The sequence below is a fragment of the Indicator indicator genome, chromosome 5, assembly GCF_027791375.1.
Source record: "Indicator indicator isolate 239-I01 chromosome 5, UM_Iind_1.1, whole genome shotgun sequence".
Classification (NCBI taxonomy): Eukaryota; Metazoa; Chordata; class Aves; order Piciformes; family Indicatoridae; genus Indicator; species Indicator indicator.
Window position 1 is genome coordinate 21,789,267 of NC_072014.1, and position 15,186 is coordinate 21,804,452.

Below are 15,186 nucleotides of genomic sequence, written 5' to 3' on the forward strand. Positions count from 1 at the left end.
ATTTGCTATCAGACATTAAACTGTATCCTCTATGAGAATATAAGGATAAAACCATTATTGTTGTGAGGCTCCATTAATACCTTTTACCATTAAGAAAGAGAAGAAATAATGCAGTTCTTGCCTTTGATCCTTGCAGGCCTTTAGGCCCTTGATCTCCAGATTGTCCTTGTGGACCCTGTTAAAACAAGAGTGGTTTTAATGACATTTTTCAAGCATTTGGAACAATGGCAACTTGAAAAACAATCTCCAGTTTGGTGTCTTCTGCATGAAAATATGAGATACAAATATTTCAGACCTGAAACCTTGCTTCAAGATAGATTCATCTGCTCAGCTCATTTGGAGTTGGATCTATGATAGGTTAGGCTTCTCGGCCTTCAGGCCAAGAGTATTGGGATGAAACGAGACTAAAGCATTTCCATGTACTTTTGTGAGATAATGAAATAGTTAAGACACTGAATGGGAAATGAGTGATTTGGGGGTTTGTGAAACTTTATTTGCTGTGATCTTTGAGACTGAATGAATTATAAAGATGCTTTGTTTGTCTAGACTGCTCCTCCAAATTCTTGTTAATTTTGCTGTTTAAGAAGATAGATTTTGGAGGCTTTGAAGTCAGTGACTCATGGTGAGGCTCGATATTAGTTTAGAGCTTTGAATCCATCATGGTTAAGGCATGATACTAGTTTAGAGCTTTGAATCCCAGGGAACCAGGTGGTGTTGTTTTATAGTTTCTTCCTCTGGGGCCTACTGGACCTTCAGGACCCTGAAAGGCAGGTGAAAAAAGGAATACTTTTCTGTGTATTTAGATTTATTAAAAAATGCATTAGATAAATTTTTCCTAGGGTATCTAATTTAGATATCTGTACATTAAAATAAAAAATAAAATCAAGAGAAGCTCAGCAGCAGGCAAAGATGAAACAAATAATTTTAAATGGACTGTGGTAATCAAAATGTAGATAGCAATGAACAATTAATCATCAAGGAGGAGGATTAAACTTTTTTTTTTGTTTGATTTAAAATACAGCAATTATACACCAATTTTTAAAAATTTGTGTTAGAAGCATTAATTTCATTTTCACCTCTCCTTCCCTTTGCTCACTACCTCAAGCCTTCTGCCTCTGTTAAATTCAAGTAGAATTTTACCATTGTTATAAACAGGCTTAGGCTTAGGCCTTAAAGAGGAATCATTTAAAAATAAATAAGGGTCTCAAAAAAGCTACCAAAAAAAGGTATCATTGCTCACTTTGTTTTTTAAAACTGTCTGTTGTTAATTTCCCTCAGCCTTAGAATTATTATTTACCTTAAATCTATCACCATGGTTGTTATTCAGGAAATTGTATTTTCTTCTGTATTTTAACTGTGTTTCCTGAAAGCATAACAGCTTTACGGCTACTTACTCTGTCTCCTTTTATCCCCGGGCTTCCACATTCCCCTCTTTCACCCTGGAAAGGACCAGGAATAAATATTTAGACGGTATATTGAGCATATCATCCTTGTTCTTTGGGTGCTTTAGTTGAAAGCCTAAATGTTATTCTGTTCATAACATTATAGCAATTGTGCAGCAAGTTCATCAGGTGAAGGGACATATGTTCTGTTAGAGCTTATGCAGAAGCTGGTAAAATGATGCTATTATACATTAATAATACTTATAAAAATATGGCACTGTACATAATAAATAATAACAACAACCAAATATCTATGTGTAAGCAGAAATTCTGACTAAAATTCACATACCTTCTCTCCTTTATATCCAGATTTCCCCTGGGAAAATAAAAAAGCAAGAGTATAAGGATATATAACCCAAATACAAGAATGTGAGTATTTGCACTCTTAACATTCTACTCTCTTTAGAAAAAGAACATTTCAAGTTAAAATGAGCAGTTAGGTAGAAAAGATGATCTCTGATAAAAATGGCAATATGACTAAATACTGCACCTACTGATCATGCTAGATGCTGTTATAAATGTGAAAGAGTCTTTTGAAAGTGTCATTTTCGGTCATTTTAGACTGGGATCTTGATGATGTAAAAGCAGATATACTGGAGTTCATATTTCAGTCTTACTGAGAAACATGCTAAAATAAGAATGCAAGAAAAGAGTCACTAATTAAAAAAGATGTACCAAATAAATAAAATATAGAGTGATTCTTACATGAATGAATTCAGAGTTAAACATCGAGAGGCTGGTCCTGCAGCTACTTCCTGAATGTATTTCATTCCACTTTTTCGTTGCTATTACATACAATATTCTTTATTTGCTCAACAAAACATTTAAACTGACTCAGAAAGATTGCAGGCAGAATGTAATTTTTTGTAATGTTCTTGGATTATCATATCAGAGCTTTTCACACTTTTTAGGAGATACTATGTGTTATTAGTATTTTCTAGATAATTTTCATTAGAAGGAATTATTCTCTTTCTTAAAGAAATTCTTGTCATGATAATGAAACATTAGCTGGCAAACCAGAATTGAAATTTGCTCTTATAATTGAAAAAAAACCCCACCAAACACAAAACAAAACCAACACACAAAAACACCAAGCAGTGTTTGCCTTAAAAGAACATTACTCAGTAGAGAAGAAGGAAAAGAAATATTTTTTACCTCTATTCCATCTTGTCCTGGGAGTCCATCAAGACCTGGCTCCCCCTGTACATCATCCAACACCAAGATCAGTGAAATCAGGATAAGATAGTAAGCTTCTGTGAGTAGATATTTCAGTGTAATAAAGGAAACATACCAGTTTCCTCTTTTTACACTGATTATTTTATATGTTAGATGTAATATTTTGATTTGTAAAGAATCTTAGTTTTTACTCCAGCACAAGGTGCAAAATGCATGGGCACTGTTAGTATAGCCTTTCCATATTAATAAAGTATCAAATATCTCTCCAAACTTGTGGAAAATCACATCACCTTTGCTCCTTTCAGGCCTGGAGCTCCGTCAGCCCCAGTGCGACCCTTTTTACCCTAAAAGCAACAAAATAAAATTCTTATATTATATGTTAATAAAATAACTTTATTTTACAATACACACACTGTTTTAAAAATACTTAGAATATTTGTTTCCTATTTTTTAAAATAGCTGTTCTTACCCTAACCTTGACATTGAATTTCTGGAAGCAACAGAACCAACTCAGTGGGCAACCATTTTTCTCTTTCGTCTTTGTTGTAAAACAAAAATTATTCAGGTCTTCTCTGAAGAAAAGAGGTGATCAGATATTTTTATAGTACTGTGGTTGCCACATGGGTGTTCTGTTTTATTTTGTACTGTTTGATGTATATGCTTTTGTTTAAGAGACACTTTCACTCTGCAAGTGAAGATGTGAAATAACAACCCAAACAAAAATACTGTTTAGACACAAGAGGTTACAATTTTTATTAAAATGTGCTGTACTGCACAGGATAAAACTGATGTGTGTTTCTATTTAGGACAAAAGCATAAGGATGGACAGAAATCTAGGGTTCTGTTTCAAACTGGCACTGTCCCTTCACCTTAATCAAGGGCTATAAGGTACTATGGTGCTTTAGTTCAGTGTTAGGGATATAACATGACACCATTCCAACTCCAAGTGTTCTTTTTGAAACATAAACTGATCCCTTCAGATCATCAAACCTTATATGAAGCTATCACCCAGATTTGCCTAGGGATTCTAGTTGTAAGACTGTTCTAGAAGTCCAGTCTATTTTACTCTCTTTACAAATCCCTTGTCTCAGTTCTTCCCAGTGCTCTGGCCTCTTGCTATCTCTTGCTTTCAGAGAACTCTTCAGATACTAATCCTTGATTTGAGGCTAGTTAGATCCACCTGATCTGGTTGTCTGATTGTAACAGGTGAATTATTGTTTCACACAGGATAGTTGCTCCTTCCAGCCTTTAAACTGCTGTGGCTAAAAGGAGACCCTCACCACATCACACTACTTTTTTTTTTCAAAGGGAGTGCTTCATGGCATTCTCAGATCTCTCTGCACATCTGCTGCTGATTTGACAGCTCCATGAAATGTAACTATAGAGGATAATGTCTTGAACCCTGAATTTTTGTTGTCCCGGGATTTGGGTTCAAATTTCCTAGAAAATTTTCAAAAATTGGATAAATCTTGGTTTATACTGTGTATCAGTTATTTGAGAAATGACAGCTACTTACAGTGGGGCCAGGAAGGCCTCTTTCCCCTTTCTCACAGTTACATGTGGCAGCCTGGGGACACTTTGAATGAAAAGAGTCCAAATCAGCACATTTTAGTAGATGAGACATAAAATGCATAAACGTTGTTTAGTTACTATATGTGGTTAGTCTGAGTACTTCAGTAATGATCAGAAGGCAGTTACATTTTCATGTTGTATACAAATATTTTAACCGTCAGTTTGCCACTCATCAGGAATGTGGTCTCCTACACTCCATCTTAAAGTCCTGTCATTCCTACTCCTGAAATTTCAATTATCTTTATAATGGCTTTACCTCCAAATGTTTCACAAACTTGGTTTACTGGTATGCTGTGTCTGATTGTAGATTTGTTTTGGTGACTAGCCACTGCAGAAATTGTCAAGACAATGGTTTGCATCCTTTTTCCACTTTACTAAACTATATGTAGGATAGATGATAGTTTAACCCTAGCTTGATCTATAAGAAAAATATGATGGATGTATACTTTCATCTAGTTAATGTAATTTGTAGTAGTTTTTAATCTTCCTTTTTATTCTGTCTTCTCTACTGTCATGTATCCCAGACAGACATCATACGATATGTAGTTAGGTCATTTTTAGCATCTTTCTGAAGCTTTAAAACCATTACATATTACAAAATTCTTACACAAACTGGGGTTATTTTTGGAGGAGAAATAAGGAGTGTTGTATTTATTTTTCAGTGTTTTATTTTTTAAACCTCCACTTACCTTTGAGATGCCTGGAAATGAAGGGTTTAAATATAATTGTTATCTGATTATCTCAAATAGTAACAATGTGTTTTCCAAAGGTAACATTGAACATCTCTCCTATGAAGAAAGACTGAGAGAACGGGGGCTGTTTAGTCTTGAGAAGAGAAGGTTGAGGGGTGGGTGCCGAGATGAAGATGCCAGCCTCTTTTTGGTGGTGCCCAGTGATAGGACACGGAACAATGGGTACAAGCTAGAACCCTGGGGGTTCCACCTCAACATGAGGAGACACTTCTTTATGGTGAGGGTGATGGAGCACTGGAACAGGCTGCCCATTGTGACATAAACAGGCTATCAGCCATATAATTCTGGGGCCCACAAAACCCAGAGAAGATAGGGAGTACTTACCTTGATGTTCGTAAGAAAAAAGTTCTGCAGAAATGCAGGATGCTGCCTCAGGCTTGCTGACAGCTGTGTTATCCTACCTGTGCTTGATGCTCTGTAAGGAAAGGAAGGAAGGTCCTGCTGCAGGGTCCTTTGGGAGTCGGTGTCATGTGTCAGGAGGGGCCAGCAAGCAGAGGCAGGAGAAGGGGAAGAACAGCAATCCTGGCTCCCCCTTCTCGGCACCCACCCACTCCTCCTCAGCTATGCACATGCACCCTAGGTTTAGTCTCTCACAGCCCTTTCCACACATAAATCTTCACCCATACTTGCACATGTATGAAAGAGGACTGTTCTCGCCCTGACATGCTTCCCTACATACCAGCCCAGTTTCTTCTGCCATTGCTGCCACACACCTTTCACCTCCACACTTCTGCACATCTGTTATGCTTTAGTAAGGCAGCTTTTGGTATGGAGCATCATGTTTTCAACATCATCATAGCAGTCCATGTCTCTAGGATCGTTTTCAGACCTAAATGAATCTCCTCATAATGAGAATTCATGTTATGCTGTACTAGAAAGATATTTACTGTCCCATGGACTGGGTGAATGGAAATTTAGTTTGCTTGTGAGGTTGTCCAGCATGAGGAGACAGCTTTTGCATTACAAATGAACATATTAAATTAGTAGCTCTTTTCCACAGAAATACACACTGATTGGGGTTTTTTTGTATGTTTTGTTTTGTTTTTGGTAGGCCCATCATTTTTTGCCTACATGAACTAAATAGGACCTGATGCTAACTGCTGCTCTCCTTTCCATCAGAAGTGTCCACTAATTCAGCTCACCCAGAACAGTCACAGCCAAGGAGGCTGAGGCAACTAGGTAGAAAATATGCAGCTTTGGCTTAAAACTAGATAAGCAGAAGGGACAGGTAGGACAACATAGCTGGGTGCTGAAGCCATTTGCTATGATTCTAACCCTGTTTTCTATTGCCATTTTTGCTAGTAGTTAGTGCTAAATTGGTGAACTAGGATGGCTGAATTGCAGCTCTAAATATCGTATGGCTGCTTATCCTTACTTAAGCTGAAACTAGCTGAGATACAGCTAGCTGTGTTACAGTTACAGCTAAGGAAGAATCTTCTTTCAAGGTTGGAAATAATTGATGTCACTTTCTCTTCAGCCATTTTTCCATGCTCATGCTGATATATTTAGATTATTATTAAGACAAGGAATGAAAAGACTTTTTTCCCCCTGTAGGGAGTACAATGTGATGCTTAAATGAGATATAATAAATCTCACACAGCCCCTAAAACTTACAAAGAAAAAAAATCTAATTCTAGGAAGAAAAAGTATGTTAAATATGGCCGAGGTTGTGAGTTTTCCATAAGCAAAACATTGTCATTCTTTCATTTTCACTGTTAATTCCTACCTTAAAACATAGCTGGCGAATAATTTCTTAATTTAGTAACTATTCTGCTTTTGTGTTTAGTAGCAAGTTCTTGGCTTCAGGATACCTCCTTTTATTAATGTTTTATGTTTACCCCCCGGGCAAATGTTTCCTTTTTTCTTTTTTTTCCTTTTTTTTTTTTTTTTTTTTTTTTTTTTTTTTTTTTGCCAGGTGCAACGTTAAAAGCTTAGTGGGGCCTCTGCATTTTTATACTCATTTGCTTGGGATGCATGGTATTTATTCTGTCCAGAATTCCTGGTATCTGACATACTATACAGTACACTTCTGGACTTGCAGTCTTCTGAAGTTGTGATGTTCTCAATACCTGCACTGTTCTTATGGTGACAGTTTATCAAAATGTAAAAGATACCAATGTAAAATAGGTGTGCATTGTTGCGTCTGAGAAAACTCTTAAAAACAGAAATTAACAGGAAGCTTTCTTGCCTCATTTACTACAATGTTTATCAAGTGCTTATTTAACATTTTAATGGCATTACACCATATATATTTTTAAAACAGAATGTCTTAAAAGTTAGGATTAGAAACATTCATGCTGTTATTTAAATGATGTAAATTTACTGCTAGAATTTGATTCTTTGTAAACGGATAAAAAGTTTCATTATTTATCTTAAGGAATCTAGATATTTGTTACTTCAGCACAAAATTAATTACATTTCTATTCACCTACTATTTATAAATATATTTAAGTATCTGACATCTCTGGGAAATTACACTACAGACTTCTGTGTTTAGTTGACTAAGCTGGGCCCAGCTCCCCTGACTCACATATACTTTCAGCATGACAGTAGTTGCCTTTTTTCTCTTTGCAGCAAAGACTGAAATTAATATAAAGGCTATGTTGCAACTGCACCAACTGAAGCTGAGGTGATGAATATTACTGCATATTCAAATCTTTAGATTTTTTCCATCACTGTTTGAAATCCAAAAGTTCTCATCTGTCTGATCTCAGTGTTTCATTCTGGGAAACAAGGCCTAACATATTTTTTCAAGAATGAATGGAGCTATTTTAAAAACACAGATGATCAAGCTATACTCAATGAAAGGAAATTCCTTATCATTTTATAACCATGAGGAGAGATGTCATAAAATAGGATATACTCCTTCTGCAAGTGAATGAGTTTAAGTACTATTAATAAAGAAAACCAAAGTGCTATTACATCCTGTGGCAGTTTAGGCAGTGGCAGGAGGCACCCAGCCTAAACTGCCACACATCCCTTTGCAATTGCTGTTACCATAGCACAGGTGGTGACAGCTTCAAAACTACATGAGGTTGCAAGGCCCCTTTGAAAGAAAACTGAATGAAGGACTGTGGCTTAGAGATGCCAGCTGATATGATACAGTATGACCTCTTGTGTCACCACAGCCCTCACTATCATTTCCCAATGGGAAGAGTTAGCAGCAAGCCTTACTGTTCCAAACTTATTTCCCAGTGCTCTTTTCTTTGTCTGTCCCTTCCCTTTTGTCTGGGGGTACCTCTCTTGTGGTGTGGTCTGGCTCAATTGTGACCATTTCATCCACTGTTTAGCAAAATTCAGTACATTATTGAGATGCCTTGAGTAATTTCTGTTAAACTAGATTAACTAATGTCTTCTAGCATGGTAAGTCACTTGAATGTGACAGAGCCCTGAGTAGTCCTTCTTCAGCTGTACTGGAGAAGAAATAATCACAAGCCAACATAATTGCCAAAGATCATCCGAATGTCTATAAGCCTATCTCAAGGCCAGTTTCTGAAAGCAGCATGAAACAGACAGAGCATGATTTTCCTCTGATGGTAACTAAGAGCTTGACATGATGATTCTGAAATGCGTTTCCATTTTTTTGCCACCTCAGTGTGAATAATGCACATATCTTGTCTGCTGTGAACTGTTACACACATTTCACACAATCTTCTTCTAGTGTTTCATGGCCTCAAGATAGTCTTGACCATTTAACCTGACTGCATCGTGCTCTAACGGTATTTCAAGAGTATTTATTTCACTATACTATACGTGTCAGTACCTGACCAAAGTGCCCAGAAGAAACAAAGACCTACCTGACTTGAGCTTGTAAAATAATGGAAGGACATAATTTACAATATTTTGAATCCTGATATTAAAGAGCAATGTTATAAAGAAAATGGTTCATAGTTCTGTAAGCAGCATCACTTGTGAAATTTAGAAACAGTTCACAAATTCAAATACTCAAACTAATTGAACAAGAAAATTTTAAAGAAAGAAATTAAGCAAGAGATACAGAAAGTAAACTCATTTATTCCATGTGTGATGATCATTTTACATGTGCTGTGTTCTGCTTCCACAAAAAATTGCTACACTTGGTGTTGATTGAAGTTCAATGGCTAGAACATGTGTATTAATACTGCATCAAGTGAAATTAGTCCCTAATTAATCACTAATGTTCGAATCTAATACCATGCATACAGTTTGCAATCCCTGTAAAAAAAGATTATGCGGAAATACAGGAAATAGATGACCATTTCCAAAGTAGTTAACCTATCTACAGTGCTTTAAAATAAACCCATCCTTCTCCTCTCCTTCTGATATTAATATCTGTTAACCACAATGACTAGGGACGTGAGACTAGATTCTCTACATTTTTAAAGCCTACTGGTGTTTTTTAAAGCCTGTTGGTATTCTAAACTTGTTAAATGAACGTGCATAGTGACTTGTTAGAGGCTTTTAAGGGAACAAGTAGCTTTATATATAGTGTGAGTTTTCAGCTGATCTATTTTTATATTATGCATGCTATAAAACAAATTAAACTTTTCAAGTGGGTTTTGGAAGAGAAGACTGAAGGTCTGGAGCAGAATCTCACTGATGGGCCAGGAAAAAAAAAACAGTTAAAAATACGGCCACTGGGTGCCAGTCTTGACTCAAGTAGAAACGGTTTGTGGACATTGCTGACTGCAGAGATTTGGTTTGCGATAACCGATAGAGCAAGGCATTTAGTATCACTCCTACGACTACCATGCTTCTTTTCTTTTGACACTTCAGGAAACTGATCTGTCATGTAGGAGTATCAGCACTATGACTATAGCCACAAGACCAAAACATATAATGTGCTGTGTTTATAGTTTTGTTTTTCTTTTGAATGGCCTATTTGGGCATTGTGCTTTACCTGTGGATCAGAAATACATAGATGAGAGTGGCTGATCTTTCCTCCTCACTGACCTGTGGAATGCTGTCATAAATAGCTTCTGTTCTGCATTGCAGAAAATAAAGTGTTGTTTTGTCGTTTTTTGTTTTGGTTGGGTTGTTGTTTCTAAACATAGCATTTCTGCACTGTTTTTCTAAAGGTGTTTTAAATTGAGATATGGATAGTGCATATACAATAAATGTCCATATCCCCACCTGACAGACTGGGAGATAAAAATATTATTTAGGGAACAACAAATAGTAGTAAATTAGTTTTGCTCTGCTTGTGAATGGATCTCAGACTACTAGTGATTCAGACAAAATGAAAATGCTGATTCAAAGTATTCAGTAACGTTTCAGTGGGTGTTTTTGTTTTGTTTTGGTTTTTTTTGTGTGTGTAGCATCTCTAGAAACATTGATTTCTAGTGATTAGAAATGTTGTGGGTGCTGTGGGACAGAACTGGTCAAAATATGATTCAAAACTCACTTTCATGAATTATATAATGACATCTACCACGTGCCTGTAGATGATGAGATGTTGCTGAGTCTGGGATGATGCTTCTAAGATGTAACTGGGGTTTGGAGGAAGATGGAACATGCAGTAAAATTAGGTTGAAGGAAACAGTTATATGCCTTTTTTTCTGCATGCTTACAAAGCATGACCTAGACAAAGCAGCAACGACTTACACTTGCAGTGCCTGTGGCTTGCAGTGTAGTGCAAAGCTGTGAATCTTAGGCTTTTTTGCCTCCTTGGCAACTCTAGTGTAGAGCAGAACTGCTTACCCCACTCTAAATATGTAATGTTCTAGTGGATGGATTTAATAATAATAATAATAAGTGAAGTCTGAACTAGAAGTGGTTGCTCCTGGTTCTCTGGTTCTGATCATTGTATATTATAAAACATGCTGTGGCATAGTTAGGCCCGTTACTCTGCCAAATGCAAGCAGGAGGAATTTACAGAGTTTACAAGGATTTTTTATGCAATATTTTTTGAGTATTGTGCATTTCCTACAGTCTTCACTGTGTCAGGTATTTGGTCTATCTCAGCCCTGTTGGTAATGGTTACTATCAAGAAGAACATAAAAAAAAAATCAAGAAGGAAGAAGTCCTTTTTCAAAGAATGAGACTTTAAGTGTACTGAACACATTATTTTATTTGCTTTTAGAAATCATTCATGCCATTGGCTTTCCCAAGTAGACTCTCACTGTCTGTGTCTGTTTCCCAGGTCTGTTAAATGTCACCTCAGAGATCAGGAAAAATTTCTCCGCCTCCCCTTAAACCCTTTTAGCCAGGGGCAGCTGAAGTAAAGATCACTTCAAAGGCCAGGCACGCCTTTTTTTTTCTTACTTGACATTGCAGTGTCAGTAGATGGTAGTCCTAATTTTACTATCACAGTTGAATGTTACAGCTATGCCTGGTTCTCTTAATTTTTTTGCATATCAGGAACATCTCTTGTAAAGATGATGGAATTGCAGTAGCTTAAAATTAGTATTGTAGAAATGGGATCATTCCCCATACATGATAAGAACTATAGGGCAGAGAAGGCATGTGACTCAACATCCCTTATCTTCAGCTGTAACTCCTTTCAGGAGTGCTTAGATAAGATTAAAAGAACCAGGCTTCCTTCCAACCATCTTCCTCTATTTCACCTGAAGAAATCCACTGAGAAAAGGAGCAAGCAGACTAGCTGGAGAATTTGAGCTGGCATCTAGCACGTCACAAGGCAGATTCAAATTCAGAGAAAATAGGGCTCATTTCTACAACTATGTGTCTGAAACTGAGCTTTTTTTTTAATGTTGCAATTGAGCTGATAGAAAAGATTCTGTTGACCTCTCTGTCAATCATTCTCTGTGGAAAATTGTGTAAACCAAACACTAGAAGAGCCACAAACAAAAATCTGATAGGATTTTGATCTGAGTCTGCCACATAGTTTAAACAAGTCAAAACTAAATTCAGCAAACTATTAGGCTTGCAGCTTAAGCAGTCTGAAAACATAAATGTTAATGTTGCCCACAAAACTTTACCTATGATGTCTTGTTGTGGGGTGGGTGGGTTTTTTTTGGTTTTGTTTTTTGTTTGTTGTTTTTTTTTTATCCTAAGGAAACAAGTGACTAGTAAAGATTGCTGCTTTGTTTGGCAGAGAGGAGCATGCAGACATAGAGATCAAAATCTCATTAAAACTAAAAGGGAATGGTTTAGTCTCTTCTAGTGACTGGATTCTAAACTGAGCATTGAGTTACGTAGGTGCCACAAGAGCAATGGTGTGTGGTGAAGTACCTAAGAACATTGAACTGTTTTGTCCAGAAGGCGAACTGATTTTGTGCTTCAGCGTATATATATGTACAAAAGAATGTAACAAATCCAGTATTTCTATAGGTGTTTAAATCCAGGGCAAAGCTTCTGCTTGGGAATCTGGCATTAGAGACTTGATGCTATGTATCAGGTTCTGACTGAGCACATATGGGAGAATGGGCTGGGGTGGAGACACTGGAAGATGCATCCACATTTTTTTCTTCTTTTTCCTTACTCCTCCCCCCAAATCGTCTAAGATAACACTGGATTAGTTCTATGCTCTTTTCTGTAAAATTTACAGGTATAATTGAACTTGTACACTGAGTCAGCATTGCATTTGTCTACTCTTGTTCTTCACAACTACAAAATGGATTGAATCCAGTGAAGATATTTTCAACTAAAGTGCATGAAATATAGTTGTATTCCTGGGTGGTCTGTACTGTAGCCATAATACACATAGTAAGGCCCTTCCTTTGACTGTGCTCTGGCCAAGAGCTGGGGAGGGGAATGCCATGGAAGAAAGGTAGCAAGAAGAAGGAATGCAAAAATGGTCTCTGACACCCAGAGCTCCTGTAATACTTTAAAATGTAGTACTGGATAGAACTTTGCTAGCTAGTAGTTACTATGATAACAGAATGGTTTTATCATAAATCTGTGTAAGTAGGTTGCAGGCATCACTTAATAGCATACTGTGCTTTCCAGAGCATGTGATAGCATTTAGATTTTATATTTAGAAGCTGTGCATGTCTATACATAAAACCCAAAGTATATATTAATATCTAGACTAGAAAAAAATACTGGAAATAGTCATGTCCAGTGCAGCTATTATTTGGGCTTTAGTAATAAAACAATTGTGAGAATAGTTTTACATACTTCTTTGATAGTGGCACTCAAAGGTTCAATGAGAATGAAGATTTAGTTGGATGGAACAGTGTAAAAAATACGATTAGGCACCTAGATAACAGATCATAATGAAAAGCATTACTTGAAACATCCTTATGTCCTCCTCTATATTTAGAAACAGTGAAAAATGAGCAGGGATAATAGATTCTTTAGCCTGACTTTGGAAATGTGACCCATGGAAAACTACATTCTGGTGTTGGGAAAAAAAAGGCATCTCCCGTGGTATATGATTGAGGGCATGGAGTGCAATCATGTCCGTGTGGAAACTGGTCAGTTGTGACAGTTTTTTTAAATTTAAAAAATAACAATGGTTCTCTTTTGTGTTCTAGAATAGGGTAATCCCTTATTCTTGTATTTTAGTCTTTAATTTAATCCCAAAGAGATGATATTTTCAATCGCTTTCTTTTAATCTAACCTAATTGTTATACTGTTAAAACCTAAAGGTCAAACTAAAATGGAATACTGGCCACAAATCTCTAGTCTTTCACCGTGTTTAACTCAGGATGAGTGTGAGGTGATGACAGGTGGCTTTAAAGTACCTTTTGTCCTTTCCTAATCCTGGTTTATGGGGATTTAAACATCACGGGCATAGTAAGTAGTCAGCAAACTGCTCTATCTCAGACATAGTTGTCCAGGGATCACAGGGAAGTAGGAAAATAAAGAGGCTATACTGTTGTACCTTCATCTTTTCCTGGTATGCACGCTAGTTGTGGTCTGAAGCAGGTTCTGTTCTTGTGACCCTGAACCATATTCCGTTTGTATAAGGTTTTTATACTGGTCTGTTAGTTCAAACCAGCAGCTTCATAGTTGTTAATCTGACATTATATCTTGTACTGCAACTCAATCGATATGCCATTTTACAGGAGAAGTAATTGTGTTGGCTATAACAAAAGTAGTAAGAACTACTATGCATATTGGTTACATTCTTTTTGTTTGGTGTCTTGTTTGCTGTCTCCTGAAACAATCTTTGAAGAAGCAGGTTAATGCCTGCAAGGAGATATTAGAAAGACAGTAAGAAGGAAGGAAGGGAAAAGAAATGACAATTTAGAAGAATGTGTGATCCATGCTGGGATAACAAGGTTATAGCAACAGAAATAAACAAAATGGAGACCATGATGTTCATTAAGAGAACGGTAGATGGGTTTTGTTGTTGTAGCTCTAAGTGCAAGACTTGGCTTTAATGTTCTCTTTCATCAAAAAAACCTTGGTGCAGAAATGGCAGAGCACTGGCAATAACATTACATCTAATTTAAATCTCTGCTGATTGTAGTCAGTGCTTCAGTATTTGAAACAGCTGTAGTCTCGTGACATTTGGAAAAACTGGATAATAGTAACTCAGGAGAAGTTTCATGTATTTTGAATGTGTTCTGTAAGTTTTATTGAAGCTCAGTTATCTGAATGCATTTAAAATATGAAAAAGCTCATTTAAAGCTAATGTATTACTACTTTCATGAGACCTGTCAAAGTCCAAGCAAGATGGAATTAACAGTGATTATTGGCAATAAAATACATAAAGGAAGAGATACGACTAATCATTTTACAAGGATGGTGTGTGATTCCTGTGCTGATTACCAAGGATGTAAATGTTTGTCTTGAATTTTCACTAAGCTCCTTTGATTGCTGCATAGACTTCTAGTGAAAAAGGGAAACATGGATCATTATTCTTTACTTCAGCTTTACTTCAACTGATTTCTTAGTATCATCATCTGTCTGGTGGATGTCAACTTTTTTAAATGAGAACTTTGACATCTATATATACATACCTTTGCTCTTCAGGGTAAATCTCTTTACTATGCTTGAAAGGTAATGTGCCTTGAAGACCATTCAGAAACAACAGCTAATAAAAATTCAGAAGACCGATTCTCTGGTTTTTGACTACAAGGAGTTTCTGCTTATATATAGAACAACTAGATATCTAGTTTCTAAAGTTAGGCATGAGGTTTTGTCATCTTTTATTGAAAAATGCCTTCTTTTCTTCCTGCAGTAGATCCAGGAAAATTGTGTTACGTTTGAATAATGGCTGGTCACTGATTGCTGCTGAATCTTAGCTGAAACTATTGAACTTTGGAGTTGTTAGTCTAATAGAGCCAGAATTTAACCTAGTGTCTATTTTTTTGCCTTAAGTCCAGATGAAAGCTTTTTAACTGCGACCT

At 36.6% G+C, this 15,186-nt stretch overlaps 1 protein-coding gene across 1 annotated transcript in view; it reads right to left on the bottom strand.

The window, feature by feature from the left end:
* COL28A1 (collagen type XXVIII alpha 1 chain) overlaps positions 1 to 13,782 on the bottom strand; it is a 39,281-nt gene extending 25,499 nt beyond the window's left edge. Inside the window, 9 exon segments of the mRNA XM_054381224.1 lie at positions 122 to 192; positions 724 to 760; positions 1,395 to 1,439; positions 1,732 to 1,758; positions 2,598 to 2,642; positions 2,909 to 2,962; positions 4,135 to 4,194; positions 4,880 to 4,890; positions 13,713 to 13,782. Coding sequence (XP_054237199.1) covers positions 122 to 192; positions 724 to 760; positions 1,395 to 1,439; positions 1,732 to 1,758; positions 2,598 to 2,642; positions 2,909 to 2,962; positions 4,135 to 4,194; positions 4,880 to 4,890; positions 13,713 to 13,782 — 420 coding nt within the window.
* Positions 13,783 to 15,186: the final 1,404 nt, after the last annotated feature.